The 18524-nt window shown below is 36.2% G+C and overlaps 2 protein-coding genes across 50 annotated transcripts in view; one reads left to right on the top strand and one right to left on the bottom strand.

The window, feature by feature from the left end:
* The window catches only part of LOC132565629 (myoneurin-like), a 72522-nt gene extending 60082 nt beyond the window's left edge, over positions 1–12440 (bottom strand). For 10 of the 11 annotated variants that reach the window (XR_009554929.1, XM_060230291.1, XM_060230288.1 and 7 more), the window contains exons 1-4: positions 12328–12440; positions 10380–10551; positions 8829–10102; positions 8343–8623 (exon numbers count right to left, since the gene is read on the bottom strand). Coding sequence is in view for 10 of the 11 variants with exons in the window: in XM_060230291.1 (XP_060086274.1) it covers positions 8343–8623; positions 8829–10102; positions 10380–10514 (1690 nt within the window). In the remaining variant the exon portion in view is untranslated. Of the gene's footprint in view, positions 1–2683; positions 3963–8342; positions 8624–8828; positions 10103–10379; positions 10552–12327 lie in introns of those variants that run through there. The other variant, XM_060230295.1, reaches the window with a different exon arrangement.
* Positions 12441–13495: 1055 nt separating this feature from the next.
* LOC132565723 (myoneurin-like) overlaps positions 13496–18524 on the top strand; it is a 70746-nt gene continuing 65717 nt past the window's right edge. For all 39 annotated transcript variants that reach the window (XR_009554934.1, XM_060230427.1, XM_060230454.1 and 36 more), the window contains exons 1-4: positions 13496–13582; positions 14797–14951; positions 15340–16664; positions 16853–17148. Coding sequence is in view for 38 of the 39 variants with exons in the window: in XM_060230427.1 (XP_060086410.1) it covers positions 14826–14951; positions 15340–16664; positions 16853–17148 (1747 nt within the window). In the remaining variant the exon portion in view is untranslated. The remainder of the gene's footprint in view (positions 13583–14796; positions 14952–15339; positions 16665–16852; positions 17149–18524) is intronic.

Below are 18524 nucleotides of genomic sequence, written 5' to 3'. Positions count from 1 at the left end.
TTGTTTCCTTCCACATTCGGATAAAGAATGAAACAGAATAATTGTAATAATATTAGAAATCTTTATTAAAACTTAAATATTTAACGAAACTTTCAAGTGTACGACACACTTTCTGTTCTATAGAAATTTATACAATACATATGCTGTCTTTTCGTCATTAATTATACAGTTTCAACACAACATACTGTCTTCATACACATATTACCACATCCAGAGAATCTGTCAGACCATAGTCATCATCAAGTTGTTACACTTTACTCTATTAAATTCGAAATGAGTTATTTTTTCCCCACAATTTGAATTACTATTCGCAACACATATGCTTAGCTTGTTTATTTTTCAATTGTCTGCCACAACTGTTACAGGTAAACTGTCTAGTGTCTGAATGTATAGCCATGTGTGCTCGCAGTTTACTTAAACATGAACACGCCCACCCGCAGATATACCACTTAAAAGGTGAGTTGGACAGACTGATGCTGTGTCTAGTCTTATTATGTTCACTAAGCCTGCCTTTGCTTTTAAAACCATGCCCACATTTGTAACAAAAGAAATTAAACTCCCCACAGTGATAACCGTGTAGATGCTCTTTTTTCAACTCATTAGAGGCAAATTTGTACTGGCAAATAAAGTATAGAGAATTCTTACTCCCAAAAGGGTGTTTCAATTTCTGATGCTTAACAAAGAGATATTTTGAGGGGGAGGAAATGTGACATTCTATGTAGTGATACTTAAGAACGCGAGTCCTCGTTGTTACTGAACCACCATCTTTCACCAGTTATACAAACTCAACATTCCTGGCTAAGCCAAGGTGCTACTCTATACACAGACTTGAATAACCATCCTTAGAATGATACAATTCCTTGTCAGTGATTGGCTGGAAATCTCCACATCGAATAGAAAATATCCTGATTAACTTGCAGTATAACTTTCACATGCACAGTACACTGTACCATTGAATACTGTTTATACAGGCTTTTTCGTAGGACCTATGAAATATCAGCCATTTCTTTTAATCATCTATGTAACACATGCCGAAGGCCTTTATCTGATGCCATTAGTATATCACAACAACTTGTCATGTGATGTTGTAGTGTTATGACAATTGATCATGTGATGTTGTGTTATGACTATTGGTCATGTGATGTTGGAGGTGTGAATGCCGAGCAAAACACTTTCCACAGACAGGGCAAACAGGCCCTGTGCCATGATAGGTCCGCTGGTGGTCATAGTAACCTGAGTAGGATTTGAACCCCTTGCCACATACAACACAGAAGTGGAGATAGTCTACAGAATGTTGGGAAACCAAGTGCTCCCCAAGCTGTTTTCTATTGATCGCAGATGATCCACATATTTTACAAACAAATCCCATTTCAGTTTGAGAATGACTATGTGTGTTTAACTCATCTAGAGTCCAAAAGTTTTTGAAGCAGGTCTGACAACTATAAGTGGCCTCCCTTGAAAAGGAACTTGAAGCATCTCCTGGCAAAGTCATCTCACTCATGTTGAATACTGGATTACCATGACCTATATAAGAAAAAAGAGGATGTTTGGTAACCTTAGGCTGATGCTTGTAAAGGTTGTTCACTTGCAGCAATATGCCCCCCACCCCCGTTTTAAGTATAGATACCTAGACCGATTATCTGCTGGAGTCCCTGTGCATATTTCCTGAGCATGACAACAATCAAATACAGCCCCTGTAAGATGGACTTTCAACTTTGACAATCAGTTTATTGTGTTTAAATAAATCCTCTCCTACTGAAACTGGAAATAAGTATCCGTAAAGAATCACATTTGTGACGTTGTTGATAACACCAAGACTTTCTACAAGTCAAATATATCTTGTACATCCTGTCATTTGTAATACTTTAATTAAGAACTACATTTATCTGAAACAACTTATTATCAGTGAGTGAAGTATGACGTGCCATTTTTGTCCCTCCATAATTTAATAACATACCACACCCACATCCTGTGACAGTCAAAGGTCCATATGCGGACACATCATCAAACTACAGCCATCCATCACAGTTGATCACTCATTCGGACATATTAAGAATCGTATGAGCTGTGAGTATAAGAGTACAAAAGCTGGAGACAATATCCACTGATCACTATAAAGACGGTGAAGTGACAGTAAAAATTTTGTACATGGTGGTTTTTTACAAGGACACTCAGCATACATGTTCCTTAAGATTCTGCATGTGTTTATAAGTCTTGCCACACCTCTGGCAAACAAATGGTCGCTCCTTGGAGTGTTTTCTCATGTGTACAAGCAGACGACTCTGACGAGCAAAGTACTTGCCACAGACATGACAGGTTGGCAGGTTTTCCCCTACAGCATGGTTGCTCTTGTCGTGGTCATACAGACCAGAATACGCTTTAAAACCCTTTCCACATTCAAAACAGAAGTGAGAATACTGAAGGCTATGACTGTCATACATGTGCTGTTTCAGGCTTGCCTTGTCAACATAGTTTTCACAACAGATTCGACAGTTAAACACTTTATTGGTGACACCTGCACTGGCCACTGTCTTAGTAACCTGCCTGCTTGTTTGAACTACATACTGGTTGCCATACCAACTGCTGTCCATAGTACCCATCTCACTTGCATTCTGGATGGTTGGTAAAAATGGCTGCTTGAAAGTCCCAGTCAAGTCTCCTAAAAACAAGAGAGAGCTTGTGTTCTTTGAAAGTTCTTTTGAGAGTACAATTTCCTTTGAGAAACAGTTTAATTTAATACTGTCAAAACTAGAAAAAAATGATGACAAATTGCCTTTCTTTAAGACACAACACACCTAAACTTATTGGACTCCATCAACTTTTAACTCGCTTCTCAAATACTCAAAGCTATATGTTCACTTGATATGCATTACAAACATTGTTCTCGCTGTGATATTCCGCATCCTACTGAGGGTTAAAGTTCCTTCCAGAACTTTTTGATGTGATTGTAATGAATGTATGTATGCCCTTTCTAAGATCCCAGCAATATATTCACTATCTACCCGATACCCTAAACTTTATAAAATTTCAATAAAGAGACTTAAATCTCCGTTACAGTGACAATACACAAATGTATTGTCATTGTGTGACACTTGGAACAATACACAAACCATTTGTATGACAGATCAAATGATTCCTCAAACAGTGTTCAGCTTACAACCATCACAGTAAAACCTGCATATCTTTATATGGAAGGAAACTTCAAGAAAGTTAATGAAAAGGCATGGTTACTAAATAGAGATCATGTTCATGGCAACTAATTATCACAGAAATAACAAAAATTACGCCAGCTGGGGTCAGTTTCTATTGTAGGCTTATGAAAATGACACTGGAATAGAGGCCAAGTTAATAATCTTAATCGCTGGACTGTTGCCGAGGGTGATAATCACAGAAAGTGTTTCTAATACCCTTGTCTATGGCAACAGTGCATGCCTTCCATGCACGCTGTTGGAGGACACAATCATCCAAAGGATAATAAGAGAATACAAGCTCCTTCACCTTGCTCAGCTTCTCAACATCCAGTGAAGGTTTGCCCTTCCGTCCATAACAATTGTGGTCCTTTAATTCGGAGTCTTCAAACATAGAACGTACCAGCCTCCAGGCAAAGTTTTGTCTAGAGTAGGAAGAACCAAATATTTCATATACAGCCTCCTGGACCTCTGGATCTAGTTTAATATAACATGTCTCTGGTCCTTCAGACTTTCCATCTATACCTTTATCAGAGACAATAACTGAAGGCCACATATTGTGCCTCTTTCCTTTAGGCGTATTGAGTAGTATTTGTTGAACTAAAGAAGAATGCTCTGTCAGGATCATTGATGTTTTATTATCTAAAGACACACTGGAAGAGGTATCTAGAGCCAGGGTCGGACTTTGTAACCATAGCTGAGAAGGGGCAGACAAGTGCTTTGATTCCCCAGTAAGTACATGACCTCCTGTTCTCCATTTATCAGGTCTTCTGCCTGAAAATGGACATAACACAGAGGTATATATATCCGCTACTAAAGGAATTCTAAGCTATTTACCCATTCCATAAACTACACGATTTCATCACTCCTTTCATGGTATCATTAACTGACCACTAATATCATCATGACTGTTTAATACCTGTATTAACACTGACAGAATGGATTGTATATGGCCCTAACTACATTTCAGTAATATTATTTCTCCCCTCCCCCAATCCAAAGTATCCCTCAATTCAGGTCTATTTCCAAACCAGAAACTTGTCCAAACACCAAATTCCTCAAGGAAACCAGTTGTAACATACTCAGCACCATCCAGTAGAACAGATATGATGGTCTTCTCTTTGCTAATGAGGTAGAATCAATAGTGCAACTTTCCTGTAGTTTTATCTCTCAACATAGAATATACTACAAGTATTGTAAATCAGTTATATTTCCATCCCCTACCCCAAACACACTTTTCATCCTTTATAGGTCATACAATGGTGCATTCATGAAGGTCATTTTCCAAGGTCATCAGTAAATCAGTGTAGGTAATTTAAGTTTATTAAGCTGTGATTCATCAAGGGTTTTTTCCCTTTAATATCTTATGGCAAACATTCTCTATCATCATCTGTATTCATTTAAACATCAATGGTCCTCATCAATAGTTATCTTTCCTTGTAGTAATTAAGCATATACATTTCGTAGGCCAATATGACACACTGAAGACAAGCTTCAGAGGATCAGCTCCATAATGTGTATAAACCAGGTCGGCGCAGGGAGTGGGGAGGGAGGGGTGAATGCATACACTGGAGAAAACTTGCATTGGAATGCCAATAGATCTTTTTTACAATTTGGATAGATTTCTGAGATATATTATGCAGGTGCATTGCCTGTATGTTATATTTTATTTTAAACATACGACAGACCACCACAAGGTTTCCCCAGTTACTGTGTGTATATGTTCGTGTGAGATCACTTACCTGTGCCAAGTTCAATCTGAAGTTTATATCCATCAATCAAAAATCATAAAAAAATGCTTGTTTTAATTTCTCTCTTTTTCACTCTTCCTTTCCTCCTGAAATTTCTAAATCTGTAGTTCCTACAAAATTTTATTGGACTCGGCAACAGATTGAACTTTTTTTGCAGGTCCTCCTTCTGATCCAGCCAGCAAACATGCAGTTTTGTATTTATAGCTGTAAATAAAGGAGGCTCACCCCAAACATATCTTTATACATGAACTGCTTACTTCTATATTGCTAAATTTTAAGTCACTTTTTTTTTGTTTCTTTTTTTTTCAACTTTCAAATTTTTCGATTATGATTTTATCAAATCTGATGATGCTTAACATATTAATAGGAAGAGCCTCCAAAGCTAACTTGTAATTGTTGTATATGTGACTGTATGTGTGCAAAGGGACGTCAGGAAACTGGACATAAGGCACAAGTAATAAAATTGATTGTTTGGTTAAGGCGAGTACATATATTTACAGACCTTCTGTGACCAAACACTCAATTATACTACTGCTGGATGCATTTTCTATCAGAAAATTTAATGGTTTAAGAGAATGAAAATTTGTTCATATTGCACTTTCACTACTTGATATGTACTTTTTAAATATTTACTGTGTGGGGAAGGACTACCCCATTTAAACTGGCGATTATCAAATATATTCACATGTGCATCCAAATTTAGAAAGAACAATAAAGGTCTGTAAACAATGTAACACGCTATAACACTAATATCACAGGTCTTTAAAGTTCCATCAATAAGTGATTTGCTATATTTATCAGACAAGGCCTGAAAGGTAATTTAGCATTTCCTTATGTTACTGACTTCAGTTCAGTAAAGAAAAACTATTTTGCAATACAGACTTGCATTGCTGTAGAAAGTATTTGAAGAGTAAATATCTTTACTGGAACATTTTCACGTATTGATGGGACTTGTGACATATTAATTTTTGCCAGGTTTAAGTACATACACAGATAACTTTCAAGATGTATCATTAAAATACTGTTAGACTGATCAGTCCTGCTACCTGTATATGTACTTTTAGGCTTTAAATCCCAACTTTGATGTCATATGCAGATCATCCTTCTTCAGAGCAATAATCATCCAAACAAATGGGATTCATTTTTATCAATGAAAATTGCTCTTTCTTGACAAGTCCATGAGACATAAAGTTGGAATTTCAACAAATAAAATATTCCAACATTGTAAAAACAATATTCATCATGACTCTGCATTCTTAACAAAGAAATGAATATACATATATTAGACCTGTACAGTACATACAGCTTATCCTTATTCTTGTATAATTCATCAGTTATAGCTATAGGGAGCACCTGCTTATACAAAGAAGTTACAGGAAATGAAATTAAACTACACCAGCAGATTCTGGGTTTGACAAGCATGTTTTGGTCGGTTAGCAAACATCAATATCAGTTTGGTTTCATTTCTTGTCAGATACATTTAAAATACATATCAAATTCTTGTCAGATAAATTTAAAACAAGAATCAAATTTTAAACTAACTCCATTCATGGAAATTTTCTTCTATCTGATCCAAGGTCTTAATTTTCAAACTTTGTTAAAAGTGCAGTGAAAGCCAAGCATGCTGGTTCAATATCAATCCAGGGAGTTTAAATGAAACAGCAACTTCCTTGGATTTTTTACTGAACAAAGCATTTCTTATACTGATGTAGTAGTAAATGATTAATACTACATAGTATTGTAAAAATCATTGCAAGTCTGGTTAAAACTTCCAAAACGGCGACAGTACTGGCATCTTTTCATGTTTGGATCATTCTTGAAATATAATAATCTAATGTATTCAGTAGGTCTTAAAAATCTTACCATTTAATTGTGAAATATATTAATTTTAAAAAAGGTTTAATTTTTGGCTTTTATCACATTTTGATGTCAAAATGAAAATTACCTTGAAGCAAATAACCAGACAAGAAATGACACAGATAAAGGAGTGCTTAAACAACCTGTAGTCATGTCTCATCATCCCTACTGTCCTACAGCTATTAAGACATTCGTAAACAACCTCAACACTTCCCCAGCTAAACAACCTCAACACTTCCCCAGCTAAACAACCTCAACACTTTCACAGCTAAACAACATCAAGTTTAATGGCCTCAAGGTTGTATTAAGTGTCATAACAGTCCTAAGGTATACCAGGTACTTTCTGGGGTTACATAAAGTAAAACTTCTATTACAGGACCTGGTTACATAAACCTAAACTATTCTGGACCCTTGACCTCTACTTGCTATCAATCAAACCTAATTACATGTACCTGTGTGACCTTTGACCTCTACTTGCTTTCAATCAAACCTGATTACATATACATGGAAGACCAATGACTTCTACTTTCTATAAGTCAGACCTAATTATGTTTATCTGGACTATTCTTGACCCTTGACCTGTACATATTATTAGTCAAACCTGATTACATATACCGGGATGACCCCTGATCATTACTTTCTATCAATAAAACACATATTTGACCTCAACTTATGTCATGCGTTATTTTCTAGAACACAGATGCTCAAGTACCTTGATTAAAGCGAAATAACCTTTTCACCTCATGTCATCCTTGGCATACATATTGCCTGGACTACAGACACTTGACCTTCAACTTAAGACTACAGATCCACAACATTAACACAACCTTTCTTTCTTCTACATTGTTGTTAGCTGGACAATAAAGTATCACTTGGATATCAACTTACTTTGCTCAGACAATTCTACCTTGACTATCGATGCTTGACCCGCTAGTAATATTTTTATGATGAATTCAAACATTACTACATGGATAACCAATATTTGACTTTAACCTTATATTGGTTACACCCTGCTATCTGGATGATATATATTTGGCCCTGACCTCAACCTCCAGTACTTTTGAGAAGATTTTGCTACCTGAACAGCAGGTATCTGACCTTGACCTCAACTTACTACTGATCAGATCTTGTGACCTGGACAATAAGCAATATGACTCCTGACCTCAATGAATTATCAATCAGACCTCAAACTTCTGATATATGACAATCAAGCACTTGTTAAAAATAAAGTGATTGCAGGTCTAAACATGACAGATTGTTTGAACAGTTCCTCTGGAGCTGTTCTATGTGATAATTCAACAAATACCAAGAAAGTGAATTCATAACCATGTTGTGAAATGATATCACCATCAAGAAATGATATTCTCTTACAAAGATATAAACATTTTTCATTAAAAGATCATGTGACACCAGTTTATTGGATTAAGTCCTCCCCCCTCCCATTTTTAAAGAAGATACTATTAATTCCCTGACTAACTACAGTACTTGTTTGATTACATAGAACAGCTCCAATCAAAACATGAAAGGTTAAAGGAATGACACCTACCTTTGAATGTTCCCATGTACCACGAATTATTCTGATCACCGCTAACATTGCTTCCTTCATTTGACATTTCCTCACGCGCCCAGTCTTCTATTTCTTTGTCACTTGTGTCTTCTTGTTCCTCTGGTAACCTGCCTTGGTGAATACGCATCACCCCCTCCTCTGGCATATCTACATGCATATCGAGTCCTCCTGTTTCATGATTGCTGGCTTCTATTTTCACTATACTCAAGTCAGGTGTCATGTCAGCTGTACTCTGCATACCAGTTGCTTCTGACGCCCTCCTGTCAATGGAAATATATCAAATTCATTAAACTTCACTTAAAATATAGCATATAAGTACATCTTTAGATAACATTTCTTTAAATAAATGTTAGTTGAATTGCATGTCATGATCAATTTCACTACATGGAACTATAGTTATATGCTCAAATTTTTTTTTTTTTAAAATTCGGAGATTTCAATCTTGGCCAAACTTTTTGTTCTTACCTGTTGTCCCTTGCCCGTTCAGCGGGTGAGGCTGGTGCACTCCTCGGCTTTTGGACTGATTTACTGCTAGATGGTGAACCAAGTGGTAGGGACATAGATGAGGGTGAGGAAATTCCTGCTTGCATTGCACTTCCTGCTGCAAAAGGTTTTGGTTGGTTGATGGGCGACACAGACACTGGAAACGGTCTCTGCTGAGGTGTACTAGTTAACTGACTATCTGTATTCTTTTGCTGTTTTCCTGCACTATAAACACTGTCCATATCTTGTCTTTGTGAGAAACCTGAAAACTGCATCTCTGGTAATCTTTGTTGTTGATCTTGACCTGATGAGGAATCTACAGCAGATGAGGAGGGCGGTTCAGGAGCAGACGATGATGGAGGATGGGGGTCCTGAAATATTGTTAACGGGCTGACGGTGATGGACCCACGGGATGAACTAGATGAAGTGATAGTATTGGCAGAAGCAGTGCCAGCAGATGCTGACTGTGTTTCAGGAGCACCAAACACATTGACAACACTGATGTCTGGTTCTGTGTTAAATTGACTAGTTACTGCTATGGACACTGCTGCTGATTTTTGTGATGAACGAGATGATGATGGTTGTCCAGAATCTTTTTCTGGAGGCTCTGTCTGTACAAGTTCAATACTTTCTTCCACAATTTCTATCACACCGGGCTGGGAATTCTTTCCAGTAGCACCTTGACGACCCATGCCTGACCCCAGTTTGGGGACTCTATCCCAGGGATCTGGAGCTCCAGTCATGTAACTATGGGACATACTTGCTGTATCATCAGCTTTGTCTGACCCTATCACAGTAACATCTGAGGGACTTGCCCCTCTATGTAACCTTGGTCTCTTATTTCCTGGACTTCCAGGCCGAGGGAAATCAGAAACACGTTTAATTATTCTTTCAGATGCAGTTTTTTGCAAGCCAGTAGCACGTACATGACGAAATTCAGCAAGATCATGTCCAGAAAAGGAATATTTATATGCTGATCCTGGGAATGGTGCACCCGTTTTGGCATTCATGCATTTGTAAAAGTCAGCACAACATTTAATAACACTGTCTACCTGTAAAAGTCTGGCTACTTTCTCAACATCACGAACATTGTCTTCTGTTAACATCATGAAGCCTTCATATAGATACTGTAGGAATGTGTTGACGGATTCTTGTTTGATATCGGCTGCTAGACGAACTTCTAGATGTGAACCTGCCGATGCATTTTCCATGGACTGAAGCATGGGACAAGCTGCCACCAGCACAACTCGGTGGGCCTAAGAAAAGCAAAATTATTATTCAAAGTTTGATTTTTAAAGCACAAAAACTTTTTATTTGAAACTCAAATTACCTTTTTTGAAATTGAGACAACCATGAAAGTTCTGTGAGCGATGTTTAATGATCAATTTTTGGTCAATTTCAAAATGAAGCATTATCTACTGGCAGCTTAAAATAGCCTAGATTACAGGTTATATCAAGTTTTGTGAAAGAAAATGAAATTCAATCAAATCCCACAAACTGACAACAGACTTTCAATAAATAGAAATTTCTTACTTTAGTGATAATTTGACCGGTTTTGATAATGGCATCACACAGCATTTGACTCTTCCACATGTGAGAAAGCTGACACAACAATGAGCTGGAGTGGATCTGGTTCATGTAAACTTTCTGGTAATTCATACTGGACATCTTGTTGGCTTGTGTGAAATACTATATATGGCCAATCCTGCAAAAAAGATGATTCATTCATGATCAGAAGTTTATTAATTTACACGTCTGTCCCCAAATGATAATGGCGACGATAATTTCCAAAGAACATGTAATTGCATTAAAACAAAAAAAAAAAAAAGGAATAAACACATCTACAAAATATACAAGAGTGAAGACATTCCAGTGGGATATTGTCACCCAACATTGTAGGATCTTTATTGGTTCTATCTATACAAGATATCCCTATAGGATATTGTCACCCAACATTGTAGGATCTTTATTGGTTCTATCTATACAAGATATCCCTATAGGATATTGTCACCCAACATTGTAGGATCTTTATTGGTTCTATCTATACAAGATATCCCTATAGGATATTGTCACCCAACATTGTAGGATCTTTATTGGTTCTATCTATACAAGATATCCCTATAGGATATTGTCACCCAACATTGTAGGATCTTTATTGGTTCTATCTATACAAGATATCCCTATAGGATATTGTCACCCAACATTGTAGGATCTTTATTGGTTCTATCTATACAAGATATCCCTATAGGATATTGTCACCCAACATTGTAGGATCTTTATTGGTTCTATCTATACAAGATATCCCTATAGGATATTGTCACCCAACATTGTAGGATCTTTATTGGTTCTATCTATACAAGATATCCCTATAGGATATTGTCACCCAACATTGTAGGATCTTTATTGGTTCTATCTATACAAGATATCCCTATAGGATATTGTCACCCAACATTGTAGGATCTTTATTGGTTCTATCTATACAAGATATCCCTATAGGATATTGTCACCCAACATTGTAGGATCTTTATTGGTTCTATTTATACAAGATATCCCTATAGGATATTGTCACCCAACATTTTTATTGGCTGAGGCAGGGACATATTATACGTCCCTGGCTGAGGGTATTTTCTCAGTAAATCATAAACTAACATCAATAAACAAATAATCTTACATTGAACAAAAATCAAAGTCAGGAAGTCCTAACATTTCTTTTTTATTTTTAACTTAACCTGTTCAGCTAATTAAGTGTCTTGTATGCATACTTTGTGTTAAAGACACAATAACTCACTAATCTGTCACTTAACATGGTGTGGGAATAAAATCAAAGGGATATATAACAAAGGTTTATGTTAAACTGTTAACTCTCGTATTGAGTAATAGTAGGATTGACATATATAATTGAAATACATTATTGAAGAAGTTTATAATACTATATTTTTTTTTATTTTCATAGGCTATTATTGTAACAACATGTTAACAGAGCTCTTCAGTTTCATTGTCTTTTTACTACGGAACGAAAACTGTTCTCAGTTTCAAAAAATTACATGCAAGCGTGTTAAAGAAGATATACGTAAACAGTACATGGCCCTCTATACATAAAGACGACCTGTGTACAATACACGAGGTACAAATACACACACACGCACCCGGCTTAGGAGGGCGGATGCGCAGGTGCTTGTTTACAGTTACATGCCCTCATGTCACTAGTTTCATATATCGGTCGATTTACATCATCAGAAAGCACCTTTTCAATCATCTTATAAATTAAATAGAGCAAAAATGCCACATATCAATTGAGTAGGCATGAGTACGACAAATAGAAATAAAGTCGGGCATAATTTGTGGCAACGATGCTGCAAATATGGCGGTAATATCAGAATTGTGCCCAGTGCAAAATGCTATGCGTTTCGGTAACTTCTGCTCTACTGCAATTATTATTTTTCATCATATGTCTTTCTGAAACGAGACAAAGTCAACTTACAATGTTAAGACAGATCGTTGATAGCCTGGTCCTTTCGCTTGCTTGCCGTTAATGAACGCGGGCCTTATTTTTCTAAAGTTTACCGATCTCTGCCATTGTTCAGTGGTCCGAATTTGCTTGGTACGCCAAGGGCTCGTGGTACTGCGCATAGACTATGCGCAATAACTTTTCAATTAATATGATGTGGGGCCCTTCAAAGGGTAACATTGAAATTAAGAGTTCATTTACGAATTTAAATGTGTTTGTAGTACTATTTCATCAAGGACTTCATTAGATCAGATAAATATGCATGTTTAGATTTAGGAAAAAAAGCGATTGATATCTAAGTAAGTCTGAAACATTAGCAGTGTACTATACGAGATAATGAATTTGAATCAAACTTAGATGTGAACGTGTACTCACTACTTCATTATAATTATTACCACGGCACGCATCGAAGTCCGTGTAAAATTCTATGCATTTTTACGTCTACCATTTGGATTATTGTAACTTTTGTGTGTTCTAAGATCTCTCGCATTAGACAGCGAAATAGATATGTTTGAAACTTTATCAGCTTTGTACAGATTATCATTAAAACTTTTTTGCCGTTCATATTTCAAAATGCTAGTAGTCAATAAAAGAGCAGTTATTTTTCGTAGATGTTAGCAGAGAACATGATATTAGATATTGGTCGCTAATGTAAGTAGATTTGGCAAAGTATTATGGTATGTGTAATTTTTCATCGACTTGAAATCTTCTATTCACATAAACTGAAATACCATTAATCAATTGTCTGATTAAAATTGCAACTTATAACTGAGCCAATAAGTGGTAATATATGTGGGTTTATAATTAAGATCGATACATATCTAATAAAGATATTTTTCTTTGGTGTAAACATACATATAAACTGTCCGTGGAGTAAGTTTAACAAAGTAAATAAATGCTTTTTAAATGAGGGTGATCTTAGACAAATGATACGACTAGTTTGGTGGTACATAATATATTTTCATTGATTTCTAGTTTCTTTGAATTTCAATCTGCACAAATTTTAAATTGTTGATGTTAATATCTATCTTGTCGAAAATATATAAGCAGTCTTACTTTTCTCCCTAGAAGTGCCTCTGATGTGATTTGCAATCAAGTTCTGCGCAACAACTCTGCGCAATAAACGAGTCCATGGCCGGGGAACAATGAACGAAAGTGACCAGAAGCAGGAAGATTGAGCGTTATCCACAGAAATTCTGCATGAAACAGCATTTACCGAAACTTCAAGGTTATTATAACACATTTTTGAATTTGGTTAAATTGATATTAGCTTGATTGTTTCCATAAACTGCTTGAAAATACTAAATTTATTTGAGGCGAAGTCGGCCGTCGACGGCGACGTGACGCTGAACAGGTAAAATGCCCTGGTCGTAATGTTTCTTCGCCTAAGTAATTATGTCGACTTGATTTGGTTTTTGAATAAAAATTCAAATGAAGAATTTTTTTGCCATGCAATCCACTTTGCAGACGTAATCGTCAGTATTTATTGTTTACGTTTGGAAAAACGTCACGCGACCTGTAAATGGTAGGCAAACGAGCACCTTGCCGGCGCGCGGTTATTATTGACCACGCGGCCATGAGCATCGGTTCACAAGTTGCAGTGCATGCGTTTCGGACTAGATTTTATTTCCTTCTTGAAACACGACATCTTGGAATATATATAATGCTTTATGAATCGTATTGGGATTTTGTACAATGTATTGAGTAATTTAAAAGCATATGACTGCGACTACCTAGCCAATATATCGAAAACGTTGGTAAGCAATATGATTTCATGTGTATTAAGTTTGTTTTATATTGCAAAGTATTGGAATGAAAGATTACCATATCAAGGATAATGTTGTACGAATTTCTTGTATTTTGTTTGAAAACATGCATAACGAATTTTACAAAGATCACGTGTTTAAAATGTTTCTTTTGATTAAGGTCACGCTTGGCCAAATATAGGTCTACTAGTTTACCTGATTGCATTGGCACCTATCAAAAGTTTCTCGTCATGTTTAACCTCTAACACTGATGGAGAATATAGAGCTAGGTTATACATTACTATGAGCTATGGAATCAGTAATTGTTCATGTTATTGGAGGAAATTTTTTTTTTAAGTTACTAGATTTTAAAAATTTCAGAAGTATTGTTGTTGAGAACTTGGGTTTTAAATTTAATGTTGTTAATGTTAGTTGCTTGGATTAACATTTATCCACGTCATGATGTTGTCAAAATAAACCTGTTCAACCAGATGTTGCACATAATAAGCTATTCAGTCTATACAAAAAAAAAAATCAGTTTTAATATGGAATAAAACGGCAATGGTAGTCTTTTTTGTTGAACACGTCTGGCAGTCTTGCAATTCTATTAATTGTTGCATTAATTAAAGGGTGGGGGCATAAATAATTTTTTTTTAGATTTTAGAATTTGATCATACAATTTTTCTATATATTTCAGATTATCAACATTAGAGAAAAGAAATCAAGATGAATTACCAGAAGGTTTACATGAACCAGATCCATTCCAGCTCTCTGCTTTGTCAGCTGTCTGCAATGTGGAAAAATCAATTACTATGTGACGCTATCATCAAGACGGGTCAAATCATTACTAAAGTAAGTAGTGAATTGTTGAGAAAAGCATTTGCTGAGGGTTTGTTTTTGTCACCTGTCTCAAAACATCTTGCAACTTGTTAGATTTGCTTGAAATACATTAAAAGAATCATATTAAACTTTGAACTTCAGACCACTACAATTTATATTTACCCAGGTGGCAAAAGGTATAAAAAAAAACTGGTGAAAGTTCCCTTGAACAGTTAAAAGCACTGTAATAGTAAACTGAAATTACAGGTTCTAAAAATAAAATGCTGTGTTACTACTTAGAAAAGTGTGCAATCCATGAGTAATTCAGAAGTAAAACTGATAATTGAATGACCACATCACTATAATCTTTCATCCAATTGTTATCCAACTGCTATGTTTGTGTGAACTTTTTTCCCATTAGGCCCACCGAGTTGTGTTGGTGGCAGCTTGTCCCATGCTTCAGTCAATGGAAAATGCAGCGGCAGGTTCACATCTAGAAGTTCGTCTAGCAGCCGATATCAAACAAGAATCCGTCAACACATTCCTACAGTATCTATATGAAGGCTTCATGATGTTAACAGAAGACAATGTTCGTGACGTTGAGAAAGTAGCCAGACTTTTACAGGTAGACAGTGTTATTAAATGTGTTGCTGACTTTTACAAATGCATGCATGCCAAAACGGGTATTGCATTTCCTGGCACTCAATACAAATACAACTTTAATGATCTGATAGAATTCCGTCATGTTCGTGTCACAGACTTACAGAAAACTGTTCATGATGGAGCGGCTAAACGAATGTCAGATTTTCCTCGGCCTGGAAGTCCAGGAAGTAAGCGACCAAGGTTAAATAGAGGGGCAAGTCCCTCGGATGGTACTGTGATAGGGTCAGACAAAGCTGATGATACAGCAAGCATGTCCCATAGTTACATGGCTGGAGCTCCAGATCCCTGGGATAGAGTCCCCAAACTGGGGTCAGGCATGGGTCGTCAAGGTGCTACTGGGAAGAATTCCCAGCCCGGTGTGATAGAAATTGTGGAAGAAAGTATTGAACTTGTACAGACAGAGCCTCCAGAAAAAGATTCTGGACAACCATCATCATCTCGTTCATCACAGAAGACATCATCATCAATATCCATTGCAATAGCTAGTCAATACAACACCGATCCTGATCTTAGTATTGTGACTGTTCCAGAAAAGCCCTCGTCAGCAACACAACCGCCAGGGCCAATTAGCTCGTCATCCACACCTCAGCAAGGTTCAATAACAGTCAGTCCTCTTACAGTATTCCAGGATTCTCAACATGCCCAATCATCACCATCTTCATCTTCATCTTCACGAGACTTGCCAGGTCTTGCCTCATCTTCTACGACAGACAGACAAACATCATTTAGACAAGAGCAACCATTCTCAGGATTTTCACAAAAACAAGATTCAGAAAATGTGTTTTCATCATCAAAACAGCACCAGCAGCAGCCTCGTACCTCTGACAGTCAAATGACTAGTACACCTCAACGAACGCCATTCCCAGTGTCCATTACTCCATCAGCTAGTCAAGGAAAGCCATTTGCAGCAGGCAGTGCCATGCAAGCAATGGTGACCAGTTCTCCTATTTCCGTTTCTCAAAGTTCACCTGCCCCAAGTAGACCTAGGCCAACACCACAACCTGCAATGTCCATGAGTGTACCAGATTCCAGTTCCTTGTCCATGGATGTTGGTCCAGGTGGTGATGACGGCAAAGGAAAAAGGTAATATAAATATATAATTGTTTATTTTGTGTCTTTGTAATATCTTGGAAAATTTGGAAATTCTAATGTCATATCCTTAAGTAAATGGCTAATATTAACATGTAGATATTTGCGATTACACTATGGTAAAAGATTCTTAATACAAAAATGTGTGTGTATTTATAATGTGTGAATCTGTTCTTTCACAGCACAAAAATTGAAATTGCTGATTCCATGCAAGAAAGTACAGCCGACCTTACTCCTGATTTAAGTATAGTGAAGGTAGAGGCAGCGTTAGGTGATGGAGAAACTGGAGGACTGGATATGCATGTGGATATGGCTGAACAAAGTATAATGCAAATGCAAGCTGGTGCATCGCATCAGGAAGAATTTGAAGAACCAAGTGATGCGGAAATTGAGGAATGGGCTCGAGAAGAAATGTCAAATGAAGGTGCTAACATGAGTGGAGATCCAAATAGCTCTTGGTACATGGGATCTTACAAAGGTAGGAGTCACCTTCTTTTCTTTTCAAATATCAATACATTTTACAATTGAATGAAAACCAGTGAAGCGTTTTGGTTGTTAACATCCTATACAATCAAGTGAAACAACTGCTTTAATAATGGTAACAATTTTTTTTTATTGATTTTTGCATTTTCTCATGCAAAATTATGTTTTATTTCATAAAAAGGTAAAAAAAAAACATAAGGTTGTTTAATATCAATCAAAAATAAGTCTGTCGAATTGATATGTTGAAATTTCACAATCATTTTGTGAACTTAAAAATGCATTTAAAGTCAAAATGTAAAATTGTGTTTGAAACAATGATAGGAAAATTGGTTTCATCAAAATGAAATGACTTCATAATAATTTATATAGCAATTTCACACAAATGGTGATGGCATCTGAAATTTGATACATTTGGTCACCAGTTAATTTTTGTCCTCATCTAGTGATTTTAGTTCCCATATCCAAAATGTTCCTCTGAAAGGAAGAAACGCCATAACAGTGGATATAAAACCTTTTTATAATAAAAAGCTATTATGAGTGATTCACAAGGCTCATTGATAATTGATTCTGGCATATGCAAATAACATCTTTGTCTATTATCAAAATCATCTAAAAAAAAAAAATACTCCATCTTGCCAAATTTACACTATTCTGGTTTTCTTTGTTGAAAAATGTGTTGGTATTTCCCAGAAAATTGTTCAAAGGCTGTTTCAAAAGCAAATTTTTTAGGAATTTATGCAAGTGGAATGTATATTTTGGGTAATCTGTGGGTTAATTGTGGTTTAATATAATAATCTTGTTGGCAATTTTTTCTTGCAGTTGATATTTGATTTGATTTTGATGTGATTCAAAAAAGCGATCGATCAACAGTCCTTGCGACTTCATAATTTGCATCAAATAAGTCTGTCATTAACTTACATTGTTGACCCTACCAGTTATAGTGTTACATTATCTCCTTTCGACAAAATCACTAAGGTCAAAAAAGATTGTCGCTGGATAAAAATGTCAGACTAAAGTATAATGATGTATTAAACTGTGATGACATCCAAGAGGTGTACAGAGTTAAATGATGAAGCTATGTTAAATACATTGAAAGAAAACACTGAAAGCAAAAAAAAATTGCCAAGAGATTGTGTGGTTGGAGAAGTTGAACATCAATTAAAATGTAAAAATGAGGTTGAAGTCTTGGAACAGTGCAAGGTTATAAACTTGTTGGCATTGGATGTTGCTTGGAAGGATATCCGTAATTTCATTGTTTTCTTGTTTGTTTCCCGATAGGATGCAGACAGAAAAAATGCATTTCATAAGGATAGATAAGTAAAACAGCTGTTAATTTGACAGGTGAAAGAACAACCCAGTTGGCAGTGTTTG

This window comes from Ylistrum balloti, unplaced genomic scaffold, assembly GCF_031769215.1.
Source record: "Ylistrum balloti isolate Yb309-2 unplaced genomic scaffold, AGI_CSIRO_Ybal_v1 Utg369730, whole genome shotgun sequence".
NCBI lineage: Eukaryota > Metazoa > Mollusca > Bivalvia > Pectinida > Pectinidae > Ylistrum > Ylistrum balloti.
The sequence above is the reverse complement of the archived record's forward strand: the minus strand, read 5'-3'. Positions and strand labels throughout refer to the sequence as shown.